Source organism: Drosophila elegans, unplaced genomic scaffold (genome assembly GCF_018152505.1).
Source record: "Drosophila elegans isolate 14027-0461.03 unplaced genomic scaffold, ASM1815250v1 contig_468, whole genome shotgun sequence".
NCBI classification, from domain to species: Eukaryota; Metazoa; Arthropoda; class Insecta; order Diptera; family Drosophilidae; genus Drosophila; species Drosophila elegans.
Genome location: NW_024545855.1, coordinates 629,860 through 650,149, shown reverse-complemented (window position 1 = coordinate 650,149; position 20,290 = coordinate 629,860). Strand labels below are relative to the sequence as shown.

General features: G+C 40.6%; 1 protein-coding gene across 1 annotated transcript in view; it reads left to right on the top strand.

Moving 5' to 3' along the window:
- The window catches only part of LOC108143984 (mushroom body large-type Kenyon cell-specific protein 1), a 64,379-nt gene extending 45,397 nt beyond the window's left edge, over positions 1-18,982 (top strand). The window contains exons 3-6 of the mRNA XM_017268598.2: positions 6,584-6,847; positions 6,910-7,133; positions 7,424-7,905; positions 16,189-18,982. Coding sequence (XP_017124087.1) covers positions 6,584-6,847; positions 6,910-7,133; positions 7,424-7,905; positions 16,189-18,898 — 3,680 coding nt within the window. The 3' untranslated portion in view covers positions 18,899-18,982. The remainder of the gene's footprint in view (positions 1-6,583; positions 6,848-6,909; positions 7,134-7,423; positions 7,906-16,188) is intronic.
- Positions 18,983-20,290: the final 1,308 nt, after the last annotated feature.

Genomic DNA, 20,290 nt, shown 5'->3' with positions numbered 1-20,290 from the left:
GGGGGTTAAGGGGGTGGTGTCGATGCACCCACGCCGAAAAAGCCATACAACAACAAGATGATGAGCCGAATCGAGACGAACCAAGCCGAATGGGGCAATCGAATTTATTTTGCTACTGCCTCTAATTTTCGCTTTTGGCCCCACCAAAACGACGAAGCTGAAAAACCGACGACAGCGGCTAAAATTCTATGCCAAAGTGACACACAAAAAGCCTAAAGTACACACAGATACACACACGTACACTCAAACACATTCACACACACCCAAGTGCATATGTATTGATGTTGTCAGTATGTAAATTGCCATATGCGACAAGTTTTGCCGAGTTTCTTTTCATTTTTTGGGGTAGGTTGCGTTTTTAGTTTGTGCAAGGGTTGCTAATGGCTCAAATAGTGAGGGAGGGCGGGGTTGGGTTTGGGGAGGAGCAGGACCTGTCAACGCTGCCTGCTTAGAATTGTCCTACTCATCAGCAGCCATGTGCTTAGTGTGTGTGTGCTGCGTATGTCCTTGCATTTAGTGCAATTTATTTACATTTCACCGCTGCCGCTGCCCCTTTCTTAACCCCTTTTCAGCCATACAAGTTGGCCACAATTTTCGGCCCCAGGCACGCAGGAGTCGCATGTCCTTTCGAGCGGGACACCTCAAAAAAGCGGAACCTAAAAAGGTGCACGCGGAAAAAACGTTTAATATGGCAAAATAATACGCACCTATCTAAACTTAAATGTATCTGCAAAAAATTAAAATGAACTTAAATATTATTATTGCTTATACATTGTAAACCAATTTAATTTATTAAATATTATCTTTGTGTTTATAGAAAATTTGTATTTAAGCACACAAAATCTTAAACTTTAATAATATAAATGCAAGTCTTAGGTATTAGGTCCAAACAAACATCCTCATCTTAAATTATTTTTTAATAAAAAGAAGCTTATCCTTCATTATTAGTTTTCAAAAAGTTTTATATAATATTTGGGTTTAAATTATAAACACTTCACTTAATAATAATATATAATACCTAAATAAAATATAATTTGTCTTAGTGCTTAACCATGTTTTTCCCCTTCAATTTTTCCACGCATTGTTGCTGCCAACTTTTTTGTGATTTAGCCAAACTCATTTCTTAGCCGCACTTTTGGCATTTCCCTTTGTCCTTGCTGCTCCGCTTCAACCAATTTGTTGTTGCGGCAGGACATGTGACGCCGGCCGGCTGCCAAGCTGGCTTTTCCTTTTCCTTTTGCTCCCCCGCCTTTTGGCCGCGGAAAACCAGTTGGTCCCACCCCCGAACATAGATGGGAGTACGTTGACATTAGAGATTACTCAAAATGTTATGCAAAATACGATGGCGTGTCGCGGCGGGCGAACGGCTACTGCAACAAAAATAACCACAATATTTTGAATTTCTAATTAAAGAATTTTTAGTGGACTTCTCGTTAAAAGCCAATTTTGGGGTGTATGTGTGTGAAAAGCCGAGACGGAAAAAGGAAGTAACATTTCTAATGCAATGCAACTATAGTTTTTTAATTTTATTTTATTACCAATTGTAAAAATAAACAGTAAATTTCATTTTGCTTGGATTTTTAATTATAAATTCATCTCAGACCCTTTTAATTGTATTCAGTCTGTAATTCCCTACAACAATTTAACTGCATAATTGCAAGCCAACTTTTAATTTCGCAAGTCATATAAAATTCATGCGAAACATATGAAAATGATTACATTCTCATATAATGAACAAACAAACAAGCTTGCACTTATTGATTTTGATCGAAATTGTAAAATATTTATTGCCCTTTTGGGCTTTGTTTTGAAGTAAATAATAATAAACTAAAAAAATAAAATAAAGGGTTTTATTAAATAGTAGGGAAGAACAAAATATATCATACAGAGTGATTTTATGATAAGTACATTTGTGTTTTTTTTTTTAAATTACCTTACGTAATATAGTTATAGACTTTTAAATTGCACTCTTAAAGTGGATTTTAATTTTTTTTAATATATAGGCCAATCAAACTTTATCCACGTGCGGTTAGAATCTAATTATCTGTGAACGGAGCCATGTGCCCGACACCTTTGTGTGGCTCATCTAATGCAGTATTTATGGGCGAAAATTGCACTGCGTATACGTAATATTACGTATGCGCCTCCAAGGCTGGCGGTAACTTTTGACATTTGATTACGGCACGCATTACGCCAAAAAGCTGCAACCGAAACGAGGCGAACTGTAGGAAAATGTCAAATTGCCATAGTTCCTGTCTTGTGTGTCAAGTTCTTGGGCAGAGGGGAAATGCAAGCACAAATGGCATGCCTCAGAAAAAATATTACATAAAGGTATATACATATAATTATACATACCATTTAATGGCAAATGACAACTCCAACAATGAGGCAATACATTATGTATCGTCATTACAGTAATTTGCTTATGTAAACGACTTGACAGCCCCCTGTGGCAACCCGAAAATAAAATTAAAGGATGAGAATTGAATAAAACTCAATGAGCCTGCCAGCCTGAAAGGCTGAAAAAACAACAATTTTTTTTAATGACTTCTGGCCGAGCATACCTATGGATGCCAGTACATAAGTATCATGTGTACATAAGGGCTTATCTACTTGCAGGCCCCTTCTATATACATGGGCCATATATAATGTGGTACATTAATCGATAATTGCATTTTTTCGTTTCTTTTTTTTTTGTTTGCTGTTGCTGTTGTTGGTGCTGTTGCCGTTTCGCCCATTTCTTTTGCCACTTTTCATGCGTTGTCTCTCTCATGGCGCATGCCATTTGCATTTCGTTAAGCGTATGTGTGTGTTTCAGCGTGTGTAAATGAGTTTCCGTGTTTAATTGCTTCAATTTTTTTCGGTTAGTGTGGGTTTAAGGTATGAACGACCCAACCGAACAACAACAAATATACAACAACAAAAAAAATGCACCCCTCAAAAGGCAAATAAATCATACGCCCCGCTGCGTCGGGTCACAATTAGTTTAGCCATTTGGCTTTAATAGCTAACTTTGATTAAACGCACTTTCGTTTTTGTTTGTCAGTCGGTTGTTGTAGGTTTTAGGGCACCGCACCGCAGCGACCCTAGAGCAAACAAACGGACAGACAGGGCGACAGCACAACTGACAGGATGGGCAGACGGTATCCCTATCCGTGTCCATATCCCACCAGTCCACCAGCCCACCTGACGACGTGTCACGTTGCGTTGCCTTGAATGGCAAACACTCTCGCACACACACACAAACGCACTATCGCCTATTCAAAACACACACATACACTAAGACATAGGTCATAGGCCACCCACCCATCGACATCGTCTAAGCCAACAACATACACCTATTTTTCTTCTATTTTCCATGTACAGGGATCACTGGCAATATTAAGATTCATTAGAATTTTGAAAAAAAAACTTTCTAAATTCTATGGTGTTAATTGGGGTGCTACAAAAATCACTAGAGTATGGAATAAAGTTACATAAAGAAATTTGTCTCATAATAAATAAATTTAAAAATATTTCCGGATCACAAAATATTTTTTTGCACTCTTTTTGACATTTTAAAACATGTTTTTTAAACAATGTAGTATCTAGACAATATGATTGCTCAGCTGTTTTTAATGATAGAACTATTCATCCCAACCCTTCTTTATAAATCTAATAAAATTTCAACAAAATTTGCAACTTTACGCACTTTGAGGTTGCACTGTAAGGTTGGCGGCAAGCGAAAAATTCTATTTAGCATACATTCAGGCGCTGCTGGCTTGGCATAATGTGAACGCGGGCAGACAGCAATGATGGCAATAGCTAGCACCACCAGACCCAGAAGCAAATGGGGAACCCAGACCCAGACCCAAACCCAGACCCAAACCCAAACCCGAAACGAAAACAGCATTGAAATCCCGCCTTGCGGCCGTCGTCGTCGTCATCTTCATACGCAATGTGTGTCGCCCCGACCACAGGCAGAAAACAAACGCACACTCTTGCAGTCCAAAAACAAAACGAATAGACATTGCGTGCGTGCACCGTACAGTGTGCACTGCATACTACTAAATACTGTATACTGTATACTGTATGGAATGTGCGAGTGCATCTGGCAGACCCAGAAGAAGAACCCCTGGCATTTCGCCTGTGCGTAGGGTTTCCTTCGCTAAAAACACACGCACCCTTCTTCGTCCACAGATGGTCGACTGCAATTTGTGGCTCGGTTTGTAATGAATAGGAATTACAAGTTAAACGAGCGGGGAGTGGATAAGCCACGGCTAATTGATACAATACAATAGATTGGTGGGACGTGGCTTTATATTTCGAGGGGGTTCCGCAATTAGCTGGCCAACAGCTGTGATTTTTTCATAAAGCGATAATGACATTATCGAAAGCTTAATGTTTAGAAAGCCTTAAATCAATATATGATGACATTGATTAATTTAACCCTATTTTTCATTTGAAACTGAACATTTGATAGGAACTTCATGGATATGTTAAGGGAGTTTTATAACAATTATGAAATTTTTAAGCTTAATATTTAAAGATTAATTTGGAAAAATCTTGGACTTATTAAAGGCTTCTGGTGCTATATTTAATTTTTAAAAAATCTAGTTGATTTTATGAAATATGCAGCTTAAAAATATACAAGTTTAAATAGACAATTACAGTCTTGGACGTATTTAAAATAATTTGTTTGAAACAAAATTATAATAACATATTTTATTAATACTCTTAGTTAGTAAGTAAATGTAACTTTATTGTATTTCTATTATTAATTAATCAACTGGAATAAGTTACCTAAATCCCACCTTTTGTCACCTGTTCTTAAAGAGCATTTATTTTTCGTGCATATCCCTTTCGGTGTGCGCTGAATTTTTTAACGACAAAATGCAGGCGTGTGTCTGTGGACTGGTTGCATTTTAAAGTTTGAGTTTTGTACGTCCCGTGCGTGCATTCACCTCGTTTTTTCGCCTTTTTTTCGGTGCGTGCGGCAGGTGGAAAGGCGGGAAAAGAGAAAAAAGGAGGGAAAAGGGGAAAAAGGCGGGGAAAAGGCGGGGAAAAGGCGGGAAAAGCGGTTGACGTCGCAACCCCCGAAGCGCTAACACAACGACAACGACAACAACAACGCGACGACGTCGACGACGGCGACGACGACCCTGTTTATTTGAGCGCTTAAAAAACTGCAGTTGCCGTTGCAGCTGGGAAAGCAATACGAATTTTACACTGCGAAAAGTTTGAACACGCCGCTCTACTTTTGCGCCAGAATGAGCAGCAGCCGTAGCAGCTGCAGTGCGTCGCTAGCCCACCAATCCTGCTGCCCCACTTCAGCCCCAAGTTGCCATTCCCCAAACGCACGCACCGAACACACGCACTTCTAGGCAACCAGGACGATGGGGGCCAGCCACAAGGACATTGGAGGGGTGCTGGCAAATCAGTAACCCCCTTGTATCTAACTTCCGGTTTGGCTGTAAAAATGCTACAAAATTCAGGGATTTCCCGCCCTCTGTCTACCAAACCCGTGTTTTATATTTCGACTCCTACATATATATTTTTTTTGCCTTCTACTACTTCTTCCGCTGGCCCTCCTTTAATTCGCATTTCGTGTGAGTTGACGCGTACCCTTTTACCATATGCGCAAAAGTTTTGCTTTTTGAACCACGCATGCCTGCCCCTTCAAGTGGCGGGGCCAGGCTTCTCCAAACCACATTCACCCACTCCGCTGGCCAAAATGCATTTTGCATTAAATTGCATAACTTTTGTGCGGCAATTAGAGTTCTCGGGCTGGCCAAGACGGATGTGTTGTTTGTGTGTGCAGGGAAATGCAGCCAGTCGCCTCAATGCAAACAAAGCAAATCTATCAATTTTCCACTCGCACACATTTCGTATTCAATAATAACGCATACGCAGCGTGTGCCGTTCTTAAGTATAGGCCTCTCTCCTCACAATTTGCCATTTCTTTTTCTTTTCTTTTCGTTTCGATTTATTTTTTTTTTTTGTTACATGCACTTTTCTCCTATACTTAGTGGCATTGCATTTCAATTAAGTAATTTCTGTCTGCTAAAATTCCCAGGAGCAAAACAGAAATAGGGTTTGGGTTGACTGAAGGAGTAATAAAAAAGTGGTTTATTAATTGCCACAGCTAGGCAAATTATAGTTTATTAAGGCATGCAACTGCCATAACATTCTTGAACCGCAATGGTACTTTTTTAAATAATTAATATAATGGAGCTCAGCCTTCGCTGCAAAATTTACAAGTGTGTTTTAAGCCGTAAATTTACATTGGGGTCATAAAAGTATTCTCTAAACGTATTACAAATATTACATATTTTTATCTAAAATTATATTAAATGCAATCGTTTGTAAAAATGAAAACTGTTTGAATTTAAAAACATAGTGCTGATTTACCAACACCTTTTATTTGCATTTGTACTTTTTATGTTTATATTTATTTAGCTTATATATATATTTCTGTTCCTAAAAATCTTAAGAAAGGGTATTTCACTTCAATTAGTTTAAATGATTTACTCCAATATTGTTCATATTTTTCATTTATAAGCTATTTCACTAATCAGGTTGATATTTATCTATGTTATTTCAGGCTTAGAACGCGTTGCTGAAGAATTTATGGGTCGCAGGCAATGGAAACATTATCAAGAGCAACTGACGCGCAGCCACTTGAATATCGAGGAGCAACAGCCCATAGCAATAATAGCCGGTTCCGAGGACGAGCCACCGCAATACAACCACAGCCACAGCAGCAAGGAGTTCAACCAGAGCAGAAACCCCAACCACAGTAAAACAGAGAACCACCGTCTAGAAGAGCGGCACCACAACGGCAGCCTGCAGCTGGAAGAAGATTTTGGTGGGTGGCACTTATCTATATTCCCCCGAAATTAGCCTAATACTCTGCAAACCCTTACACAGAGAACAACCAAACATCACACGATTCATCACGTACAGCAACACCGGGAGCCACCTGGACAAGTACACCATCACCACCGCCAGAACCCAACGATTGGAGACCGTCGGCCAAGTGCAATTTCTGTGTTAACGGTCGTCTGCTAACGGTCAACGCCCAGGGCGAATTGGTGGCCGAAACAGCAGCAACAGCCACTAGTAGTAGCACTAGTTATAGCCACATTCATCAGGTGGGTTCATCCATCCCTCATTGTGATTAGCACACATAGAAAATATGTAGTTATTTTAGAAAGTATTTTTTTAAATAACTTTAAAAACAATTATTTGTAATAATTATTTGCTTCTTTATCAGAACCTTCAATTAGTATTTTAAAACAATTTTTTTAAAGGAAACCTTTTTTTTTGTATGCTTTAAACGTAAGCCAATTGTTAAAAAAATATTTTTCAAAATGTACAATATATATTTTTAAATTAAATTAGTGCCTTGAACTTTTATTAACCTTAAACTTTTGCCCAGCAGCACGACAGTGACAGCAACTCGAGCGCATCACTGCCCCACCACAGCAGCAACAGCAGCAATACCAACAACAACAGCAACAACAATAGCAGTGGCAACAGGGCTCGCCACATTGCTGCTGCAAGACCCACAGTGGCAACATCCGCCAATTCCCTCGAACTGTACAAGCTGCTGACCCAGCGGGCAGCCAAAATGACATCGATGGACTCGATGGCCGCCCAGCTGGCGCAATTCTCACTGCTGGCCGACTTCAATCTGATCAACTCACTGGCCAGCCAGCAGCAACAGCAGCAGCAACAACAGCAGCAGCCGCAGCAACAGCAACAGATCGCTAGTTCGGTAACGCCAACTACCTCAGAAGTATCTGCAGCCGCAATCAGTCCCGCACTCAAAGATACACCCAGTCCCAGTGCCGATGCACCGCTCGATCTTAGCAGCAAGCCATCGCCGAACTCATCGATTAGCGGCGATGTGAAGTCCGTCAGGTGAGTGCCGAATTTGGGATACCTACCATCCCTTCGCTGGCGGGAAGTTGCAGCACATAAATACCTATGTATAAGCATGTATTCGATATAAATCTGGCAATCTGCGCAAACGCCGAAAAAAAAATTTTAAAAAACCCCCAGCACAATACATAAAAAAAGGGATTTCATGTAAAACAGAACGAGAGGAAAAAAGGTGGAAATTAAGCCATATTTCGGGTGGGAAACGAATAACCAAATGCTCATTTCACGGGCCTGATTAATTTGTTATTACTTAACTCATAAAATGTTTGTCAAGAAAATATAACTATTAAAATTATTTTTAATTTTTAGCTTACCTTGATTCTTTCTAAATCCATATATTAAATGTTTAATATAAAAAATAATTCTAATGGCAAAATCTGAATTTTTTCTTACATCTTCACCAAGTCGTATTATTTATAATTATAATTAAATTCTAAAATATTTTACAAAATAAAAACAAAAACAATTTGTTTGTTATAATTCAGTTTCTAACCTTCTCTAGTTGTACAAAATGTAATTAGCATATTAAATTCCAAAACCAATTAATTTGAAATCAGCCAAAAAGCCGTATAGCCGAAAATTTTTATAGGGTATAATGTTAACCGAAAAAAAACGGAAAAAACACCGAATCGTGTGCCAGACAATACATGAGATAATTGCACTTTGGGCGCTGGCCCGCCGCCTCTGACACTGCACTTACTGTAGCATACTTAACGGGGCACTCACACACCCACTCCGAAACACACACACTTTTACATCGCCGCAAATGCTGATGCTGTGGCAGCTAAAGCTTTATTGTTGTGCGCCTATGTAAAAATTGTGCAATTATACCACTGCCCATGCGACTGAGTGTGTGTGGTTTATGAAACGATGCCGAAAATTGCACATACGCCCCGTTGCAGCCACGCTTAATTACCAGCGTTAGGCAGGTGGGCTGCATAAATTTACATGAAATCTCCGAAAAAAAAACAAAAAAAAGGGAAAAGATTATAAACGTTAGCAGAAAGAAAGAATACTGGATTTATGTATTCCGTTTTGTGTGGCTGCATCTTAACTCCTTCAGAAGCTCCGCAATCTTTTTTCAATTCACTTTTTGTTAATTTCTTCTTTTTTTATTTTTTGTTTTTTGTTGCCTGCTATTTTTTTAATTACTCTAAAATGTTCAGCAGCACCTTTTATTATTACTTTGGGCATGGGTGTAGGTGTGTGTGTAGGTGTGCACTTCAGACGTCACAGCGTGTGCATAATTTCGCAGCACTTCCCAACAATTTTTGTCATTACTTTTTTCGGTGGGATTTTTTCGTTGTTTGCGGTTTGGTTCTGCTTCTGGTTCTGGTTTGGTTCATTCTTCTCCTTTTTTTGCGAATGCTCCTTGGCTGATGCGCCGGCGACTGTGGCAACGATGCCGGCTGCCACTTGAGCCGCAAAACACGAGTCCTTGTCTATTGTCTAAAGCATGGCCAAGTGTTTGTTAGCAGCCGCCACCGTCGCCATGCACCATCTCGTACACCTATTTTAATTGTCACACACAAAAAAAGCAAGAAGGATGTGTCAAAAAAATGTACAAAAAACAATGAATACATAAGGGGGTTAGAGGAAGTGGGAAAAAAAGGAGCGATAGGGACATGGCAAGTCAGATATAAGCAAAGAAAAAGGAAAACCGCTAAAAAACGAAGAAAATCCAGACGGAAGACGTTTTCAAGCAAGAAACAACAGAGTTTTAATTACTTTCCGACAAAAAGTCCCATTTTTGATGAACCATTGATATTTTGGGATCTTTAAGATTTATTCGCAATTTGATAAACAATATACCATATTATTTAATTGGATCCATGCGGAGTTAATTCATTATAGTATTAGCCTAAAATATATATAAGTGAATTTTGTTCAATTTTTCTAGAGGATTGTTTTGTTAAAAAAAATTATTTTTTTAATTGGATCCATGTGAAGTTGATTAATTATGGTATTAGCTTAAAATTAATTCGTGTTTGGCTTTTATGAGTAGTTAATTAATTAAATGAATTTTAATAAATTGCTGTGGATATTGATTTAGTTACAAAATAACTTGACTAGGTATTGGTGTATACGAATTAAATTTAAAGCTAATTTACTTACATTTAATTGCAAAGATTCCTTTTTGTATGGACTAAATGTGATTTTAAATGTAGGCCCTTTTTATAAAATTAGCTAACATATATAGGAGTTTGACTGTTTTTCCTGGGATTGTGATGAAGGCATTAGACTATGATCGACCAGAGTGTTTATCAATGGGGGCCAACCAGATGACCGAGACCCAAACTCACACCCCCACAGCCACCCACTCAGACCATCAAACCACTTGAAGCACAAAAGCTACTGACGCTGCAATTTTTGGAGTTTTTTTTTTCGTCAAGCGTTTATTATTACAGATTTTTTCAGGCTGCTGATGCTGAGGATGATGAGACGGCATCGCTCCTCGAAGCAGCAGCAGCTGAAGCAGCGACGTTGACGTCGCCCAGCGCAGCAGACAAAAATGAGTGCATCATATCGATCGCTTTTTTTTTGCAAACTGCGTTTTACATTCTCAATGTGTGTGTGTGCACTGAGAAATAAGATTTTTAAGAAATTACATTTTTTAATTAAGAACAATTAGCTTTTGTGAATTCCTAAAAGTGTCAATTAAAATACTTTTATATTAACCTTTTCAAATTTTACTTTTAAATCTGAACTTAAATCCAATACTACAAACTAACTTCACAAAAAAACAGGAATTTTGCATTATAAATTTGAATCAAATATAATTCGATAAACTTTTAATATTAGTAGAAACTAGGAAGTCTTAAATAAAAGCTTTTTTTATTTACAAAGAATTTATACCAAGCTTTGCTTTGTTTTTCTCCCCGTGTATCAGTGTCAGTGTTTTTTCGTATTTTTGGTCTTTCTTCTTTGCTACTTTTTTCTATGCACTTTCGGCGGGTTAAGGGTAAGGTGGGGTTGGGGGTTAGGGGTTGGGGGTTGGGAGGCGGTATGCGGGGGATTGTCGCTGGGTATATATTCATTATTTTTCGTTTACGAAAAATTCTCCCCACGCACACACCGACACCGAAAAAAAAGAGAGAGAGATTGCGAACGTAATAACTGGCAAGAGTGACGACGACGTCAACGTCGGCAGCGCAGTCGACTGCGTTTGGCCCCAAAAAATACATTTAACAACAACAACAACGAAAAGTACAAAAAATGAGCGAAATATATAAGGTACAACAAGAACAGCAACAACAAGAAGAGGTTAATGCGTGCACTGGCCATTGCGATTGTTATTGTTGCAGGGCAGCAATTTTTTAACGGTTTCATGGATCCCCCTCGGTTTCATTATTTTATTTTCCCAGCTCTTTTCCCTTCACCACTCATTTACTTATTTTTTCCATATTTTTGTCATTTCATTGAGTGTTGGATGGTGGCTCGATTTGTGCTTGAACAATTTTGAAGCCATTTAATTTAGCCGCTAGATTGTATTGCCATTTTTGTCTTTAATTTCCAACTTATTTAATACGAAAACGATAGAATAAGGACAGAATGAATGTAAGTAGGAAGTGTGTGAATTTGTAAAAGTATTTTGGTTGAAATATATTTTAAATATTGCGTACAAATATTTAATAAAATTAAATCCTTAAGATCAAATTATGTAATAATCAAATCAGTTAAATACAATAAGAAAAGATAGAACCGAAATTTAATGACATAGGCTTTACTGGCTTAGGCTTTGCTCTGATTATTAGATTTTGGTGGACAGTTTTATACAAATGGATAATATAACAATATTAAGTCCAACTTGAAGGAAGTTTATTAAATACAGCTCGAAAGGCACTTATATTAAAACAAAGAAATAGAAAGTGTACTAGGTATTCTTAGTTTTAGTTTGAGTGGCTAATTGTTTTGGGTTGAAAAACAGGGTATAACAAGGTCCTTTAGACCATTTTTTTGTGCCTTTTTTGAAACCGTCCTGATTGCCGTTATATGCGTGAACGAATGAGCGAGATAGAAACAAAAATAAAGTAAGTGCATACAAAAATGCAGCTGCAGTGACGTCAACGTCGGCAGCAACGTCGAAAAAAATGAGTGCATATCTTCCGAAAAAATGCAACTGCAATGAATGTGTGTGTGTGAGAGGTTGGGCTCTTGTATGGGTTGATGTATGCACAAGTCTGTGTGTGGAGGGAGGAGGGTAAAAATAGGGGGTGGATCAGGGGGTGGCGGGCTCGCTGCGCACGCATCAAGTGTAGGCGCTGTGGGGCGGACTGCATTGGCAACAAAAACAAACATGCAATTGCATTCATACCCACACTCACACACATGCACTTAATGCATTTTTAACAAAATTGCATTCGACGTTGTCAACACACACACACACACACACACACAAACGTTCATGCACACAAAAAAAAAATGCCAGCTTGGAATGAGGAACAGTTGACGGCATTGTGCGAACGTCGGTGCTAGCGGCAGCGACTTCCTGACGCCCCTCACAGTCCCGCTCCTCCGCCCCTTTGCCAAACCTTAACCGCTCCCTCTCCCTCTTAACCAGTAACCCCCACATTCCATTCCTCCAGCGAAATGCCAACCAGGCTTCTTCCCCCTTCGACTACGCCCCTGGCATATTTAGCAGCCACCAAGCACGCAACCAAATTGAAAGACACAAAAAACTGCAGTAAAATGCCAAAAATAAAATCAAAAATATTTATAAACCGCTTCGCATTAAAAAGGGAACTTCCAAAAAATTGTGTTAAAGCCAGAAGATATTTTCAATAAAAAATAACAATTTTCTTCTATAATTTATTAACTGAAACTAGGTTACCTAATATTCAAATGAACGCACCAATCTGTACGAAGTTTGTTTTACTTATTTTGGTCACTAAAATAATTGTTTTATTTTACCAAAAGTCTTTCAACATAAAATTGAATAAGCGAAACAAGAAACAAAATTTTTGACTTTATTTTTAAGTCTTTTTTTACAACTTTAATAGATTTTAAAATATTTATTCCGGAACATTCCTAAAATTATTTGAATTATCAATTCTTTGCAAGATTAAAAAAAAGCTCCTTAGCAGTAATATAGTAATTTATTGCAATTGTATAGTTATATAATTGCAATTAATAAGGACATTTATATTCCACCTCAAAATCACCTGACAATGGACTTAACCTTTGCCTTGGAATCACACCTCAATTATCGTGTTTGCACAATTACCTAGTCAAATATAATTGTTGTTAAAGCTGAAATAAAAGAAAAATCGTCTCTTTTCGAATAAACCGAAAATTATAAAAAACAGTTATGGAGAAGGAGATGGGGAATTTTTATGTTAACGTATGTACGTATGACCAAACGCAAACAAAAGGTGTGGGATGAACCGACAAAAATGCAATATGCGCATAACAACAACAGCGAAAGAAATGCATTACAGTTGCGTCAAAATTACAACAAAAAAAAAAAGGAAAGGGAAATAAAAAACAGCACACACACACACACTGGCGAATAAAAAAATATCAACCCTTTTGCTGGCGCTGCCACAAATTAAAACAAAATGTCAGAAAAATTGCAACGCCAACGGAAAAAGAGGAAAAAAGTAGGGAAAATAGGGTTTGAGGTTCGCATTTTTTTTCTCCTTATTTTTGCTTTTTTTGGGTGCAAATGAATGCTCTCCACATGCGTGTGCAATGGCAAAAACAACAAAGGGCGGCAACAAATGTATGCATGTTGTACAACAACTGCGGCAGCGACGTCGACTGCTGTTGCAATGGCAAATTGCAATTGAAGTGCAGCCAAAAGGTAAACGACACCAACGAAAAAATCCCAACGACATTGAAATGACATTTTTCATTTATTTTTCGCGCGCGCCATCCTTTGCGTTGGGGGAATCCCACACCCTACTTTTCCAGCTCTGCGCAATTATGCAAAAAAAAAAAATTTTTTTCCGCCTCTCCTTTTTTTGGGAAATTATTTTGTGTATGCAAAATGAGCAAAAATGCGAAAAACTGTCGCCATTAATGATGATGCCACCGCCCACAGCCCAATCCACTTACGGTCACTTGCCGCCCCTTTTTTATCCGCCTCTGACCCTCCCACTTTCACCAACCCCGCTCCACCCCACCACAAAAACAAACCATCTCAGCTATCATACAGTTTAACATTCACTGCCACCTGCTGCCGCTTTCGCTTGGCTCTTTTTCTTGTTCTTCCTTTAGCCTGCATTTCTTTTTTTCTCTTTTTTTTTTTTTTTGTGTGTTGTCTGCACAATTTTCAGACATTTTCCAGACGCGCAAGGACTCCGAAACAAATGGACGTAGGGCAGGGAGGAAGGGGTGGCGAAATAAAAAAAAAAAAAAAAAAGTTGCTTTGACTTTGCCATCAACTTTTGCCAGGGCCGCCTCCTGTTGTGCCACAGCCCTCAGCGAAGGGCGCCAAAGAAGCTGTGCGTTTTACCCAACCCCCCTTGGCCCCCCTACCACTCTGCCACGCCCCCTTCTTCGCCGGTGCAATGTCCCCAGCCGCCCACGAAAAAAAGAAAGGGTCTCGAGCTCGTCTCGTTTCTGGTTGCGCATAAAGAAAAGAAATATTTCGTGCAGTTTTAGCACACACAAAAAAAAATTATAGCATCTGGAGATTTTTAATAAAGTAAAAAAAAAAACAATTGGATTTTCTTGGAATTCTATTTTTTTCAATAACAAGCCAAAAAGCCAAATATATTTGAAATTCTACAAAATAGTTAGTTAAAATTAACTTTATAAACATCATTAAAAAAAAATTGTAAGGAATGAATTTTCACACGGAATTCAATTCATACAAAATTGACTCTTCATTTTAAGTTTTTGCAATTAGGCTGTTCAATCCAATCCGCTTGCCAAATCTATGTCCAACCAAAAATAAATTTTTAGCAAAAGCTAATTAAAATTTAAATTTCCATTTTTATTTTAAGTTTTTTTTTATGCTTTTTATAAAAATGTAAGACATTTTAGTTGCCATTAAAGTATGAAAATAAAGACATAATATATGTACAGAATATGTTTGATATAGGGTAAATTTTTGAGTTACATTTTTAAATAAATATTTTTATGAATACCTTAAGTTTTCCGCAGTGTAACTCCGTTGTTGTTGTCGGAAAACAAAAGTTGCCTCTTCCTGATGTGTAAGTGGGAGTAGAAGAAAATGCGCTTGGACTCACGCTCGTGCTGGCATTAAGTGAAAAATGTTTATGCTTTTCTTTTCTTCTCTGCGAAATGTCTCTTTTCGGCTTTCTTTTTTTCGGGATTCGTCTAATGAACTTCAAAAACATATTTGGTCCCAAACTCACCAGACTCCCCTGACTTGGCATCTTTTGTCTTTTCCCGAAAAAAATGTCCACCAAAATGGGTATAAAAAAAAAAAAAGAAAAGATTGTATAGCATCCTTGGCTTTGCCTTTGACACCAGTCTCGTCTTTTCCTCGCTGCCTGCTGCAGACATTTAAGAAGCACTCATTGTCAGTCCTCTCGATTGTCCCTGTATTTTGGGTGAGTGTGTGTGTGTGTCTTGGAGTGATTGTGTGTGTGTGAGTACCCGAAAAAAAGGAGTGCTTTCTACAAAGCCAAAAAGAGAAGTGGCTGTCAAGTTCTTTGATGGTGCTGCCAAAAAATATTACCCTTGAAGCCGGAACCCACTGACGAAAATTGCCGGGAGATAAAAGTTGATTGACTTGCAGACTTTTTAGCGGCTGAGATTGGGCGGTTATGTGCCGAAAGTCTCTTCATCGTACATTAATGGAAAATCCCAAAAGACATGTCACAGAAATCGTATCTTATCGCAACACCTGAGTGGCTGTAAACTAAAATATGACGTGTATAAGCTCACAATATAACAATCATCACTTGTTTAGATATATTTTGTTTTGGTTGATACTTAAGCTGCTTAAGATAAGATAATACCAGTTTTAAGCTGAAAATACCAATTTTGTAATACCAATTTTATAATAATTAAAAGCAAGCCAATGAAAACCAAATATTTAATTAGGCTGCTTTAGATGATACCAAGAAAATAATGTTAATAATAGTGAATTCGTAGACAATGATAACAATTAAAAGCATGCTAGCTAATTTTAACTAATTTTGTTCTTTGTTTATTTATATATTATTCTTCTAACTATTCTGGTGCAACAAAAGAATCGTATATTAATAATCTATAAACTATCAGAATCTTATTCGATACTTCAAAAACACTTTAACAATATTTTAAAAATTGTCTAATCTCTTGCAGAGCCTGTGCCACGCCTACGCCGTCGGGAAGGAGGGCGTACAGCGAGGAGGACCTGAACCGAGCGCTTCAGGACGTGGTGGCCAACAAGCTGGGGCCGCGGAAGGCGGCCAGCCAGCACCATGTGCCGCGCTCCATTCTGGTCAACCGGCTGTTCAAGATGCAGCACGATTTGGACCAGGAGCCGGATGCCGATGGCGATGGCGATGCTGATAACGATGCCGAGGAGCCAGAGGATTCCAACGACGACGGCGAGGCGGAAGTGGACAGCAATGCCTCGACTCCGGCGCCGGCATACTCGCAACTGCGCAAGCTGAGCCACCTCTCCGAGCACAATGGCAGCGATCTGGGCGAGGATCTGGACCGGGGATCGCCGAAAATGGGTCGCCATGTGGGCAGCGCCAGTGGAAATGCCGGCGGACTGCCCTCCATACCGCTGGACGCCAATGTCCTGCTGCACACTCTGATGCTGGCTGCCGGAATCGGAGCAATGCCCAAGCTGGATGAAACGCAGACGGTGGGCGATCTGATCAAGGGTCTGCTGGTGGCCAACAGTGGCGGGATGATGAACGAGGGTGTGCTCAATCTACTGTCCGCCAGTCAGGAGGGCAGCAATGGCAATGCCTCATTGCTGCAACACCAGCAGCAGCAACATCACCATCAACAGCAGCAACATCATGCTGCGGCCGCCTATCGACATCGCCTGCCCAAATCGGAGACTCCGGAAACGAACTCCTCGCTGGATGCCAACGATGCCAGCGAGGATCCCATACTGAAGATTCCGTCCTTTAAGGTCAGTGGTCCGGCCAGCAGCAGCAGCCTGTCGCCGGGCGGACCACTGGGTGGCCACCAGCACCATCATCCGCTGAACAATAACAACAATAATAACAACAACAATAACAACAATAGCCTCAGCCTGAGCATCGGCAACAGCAGCAACCACAGCAGCAGCAATAGTCACCGCAACGGCAGCAATCGCAGTCCCCACTCCGCCTCGCCCATGCTGGCAGCCGCCGTGGCCCAAGCCGGCTACTCCGGCGGCTCCACCTCGTCGAGCATTCAGATAATGATGGCCAGCAATATCCAGCGGCAGATCAAGGAGCAGAGTGGCCAGGATGGCCTCCGAAACGGCAATGCCAGCGATTGCAGCAGCAACAACGGTGCTGGCGGCGGCGGCGGCGGCTCCTCCTCCTCCTCATCGCTGGGCTACAAGAAGCCCAGCATTTCGGTGGCCAAGATCATAGGCGGCACCGACACCTCCCGCTTCGGGGCCTCACCCAATCTGCTGTCGCAGCAGCACCACCCGGGCCACCATCATCTCAGCCACCAGCAGCAGCAGCAGCTGAGCGCCCAGGAGGCAGCTGCTCTGGCGGCGGGCAAGGGAACACGCCCAAAGAGGGGCAAGTACCGTAACTACGACCGCGACAGTCTGGTGGAGGCGGTCAAGGCCGTGCAGCGTGGCGAAATGTCGGTGCATCGGGCGGGCAGCTACTACGGCGTACCGCACTCCACGCTAGAGTACAAGGTCAAGGAGCGGCACCTGATGCGTCCGCGCAAGCGCGAGCCCAAGCCGCAACCCGATCTGGTGGGTCTGACGGGGCCGGCCAACAAGCTGCAGCTGGACAAGCTGAAGGCCGGTCCCCATGGTGGCTCCAAGCTGAGCAATGCCCTAAAGAACCAGAACAGTCAGGCGGCCGCAGCGGCGGCGGCAGCAGCAGCAGCAGCAGCGGCCGTTGCCACGCCCAATGGCCTGAAACTGCCGCTGTACGAGGCCGGCGCCGCCCAGCAGTTGTCGCAGTTTCCGCCCAACATGTTCTGGCCCCAGCCGAATGCCGCCTCGAATGCCTATGGCCTGGACTTTAGCCGCCTCACGGAGGTCATGCGCAGTGCCCCCATCTCGGGCGGTCACCATGGCCAGATGAAGAGTGCCCTGGAGATGGCGGAGAACATGTACGACGGCATCATCCGCAAGACGCTGCAGTCGAACGAGGGCAATGGCAGTGGCAGTGGCAGTGGCACTGGCTCAACGGGCAATGGCAGTAGCAATGGCAATGGCCATGCATTGCTCGATCAGTTGCTGGTGAAGAAGACCCCCTTGCCGTTTACCAATCATCGGAATAATGACTATGCCGCCACCTGTTCGAGTGCCAGCGGGGAAAGTGTTAAGCGGTCGGGCAGTCCGTTGGGCAACTATGCGGACATCAAGCGGGAACGGCTGAGTGCCGACAGCAATGCCAGCAGCGACGAGGAGCAGCAGCACCATCCACACCCACAGGCACACCACCTGCATCTGCATCACCACTCCAGCGGCAGTAGCCATATCAACAACAACAACAGCGATCTGGCGCACAACAAGAACAAAAGTGGCAGTGGTGGTGGTGGTGGTGGTGGCAATGGCCAGACCAATGGAAATGGCCGGAGCAGCAGGATGACATCGCGGGATGACTCCGAAACGGATGCCAGCAGCTTGAAGAGCGGCGAAAGTGGCAACGGCCAACACCAAAACCACAAAATCATGGATCTCAATGGCAGCAGCAGCAGCAGTCACATCAAGTGCGAAACGGACACGGGAATGGGAATGGGAATGGAAACGGGAACGGGTGCGGACATCGGCGGACACACATCCAGCATACTGCACGAAAAGCTGGCCCAGAAGATCAAGGCCGAGCAGGTCGATCAGATTGATCAGATTGACCATTCGGAGCAGTTATAGGAGCCACCATTGGCCACGAATCCAGCGTTCGCCTGGCCACCGCTGGCCGCCCACTACTACAGCTTCTAGAGGGGCAATCAAACACCAAATTAAGCCACGTTTTTTGATAGTACCATACAAAACACTATATAGAATATATATATACATATATATATATATATATATGCCAGCCAGCTGACCGATGTGGTAAATGTGCGCTAGCTCTTAGTTAAATGTGTAATCAATTGCATAGAAGAAAAACAAAAACAAAAAACAAAAACAAACAAAAAACACAAACAGCAAGCAAACAAACATACATTTGTGCCCCGGTGTGTACAATGTATATTTTTTGTTTCGTTTTGACAATCGACAAATAGGCATTCTCTTGTACAAACTTTCTTAAAAGCAAGCAAAAAAAAAACCAATCTAAAACCTTAAGACCAAATACGAAATACTGAGCAAAAAAAAAAACATGAACCATTTTCATTTTGCATTTTGTTTTCGAACCGCATTTTTGTGTTGAGTATATTTTTTAATTGAACAAAGCCAGCAGTCCAATGGGAAAATATATATATAGCATAAATATATAGACAACAGCAAAGCAGTTACAAGCCAACAACTTAATCGACTTCTGTTTGGGTGAGTTTTTGGTCCTTGAGCAACGATTTTCAAACATTCCATAAGAGTTTCTTATGTTCCATATAGTTTTCTTCAATTTAAAATTTTGAAAGATTTACCAGTCAAAGTTTCAGCTCAAACAGGGCCAAAGCACCAGGCAGTCGTCTTCGACATAGACAGAATGAGTATAGCCAACAACAACTACAATAACAACAACAACAAAGACCATAACAACAACAACAAACAACAACATCAATATCCGATCAATAACAACCAACAATCCAAGCAATAATAATACAAGACTCTACAATACAAAGAAGAAACAGACACCAAATCAGTGAAATAGCTAAATTCAAAAGTAAAACCGAAAACAAAAACAAGCAAAAACAAAAACAAAAACAAAAACCAAAATTATCCACAAAAATTCTACATTTTTTATGATTTCAAATGATGAAAATACAAAACGGAAATCAATAAACAAAGCTGCCTTCACATTTACAAATTAAATAAATTAGTAAGCAAAGCGAGACAGAGCACACAAAATAATAAATCAAATTAAACGAAAACGCAAACGCAGAGAAAAGAGCAACAAATTCAAAAAATAAGAGCCCCAAAATTAAACTTCTGTTTAGCAAAATCAAAAACAAAAACTTAACAATCCAAATTTATTACCCCCAAAAAATTCTCTTATCACATACAAATTTATTTTTAATTTAAACAAATTCCACACATATTGAACTAAATTAAGCAAAATTAAAATGTTTCGGTGTTTATAAAAAATACATATAAAAAATT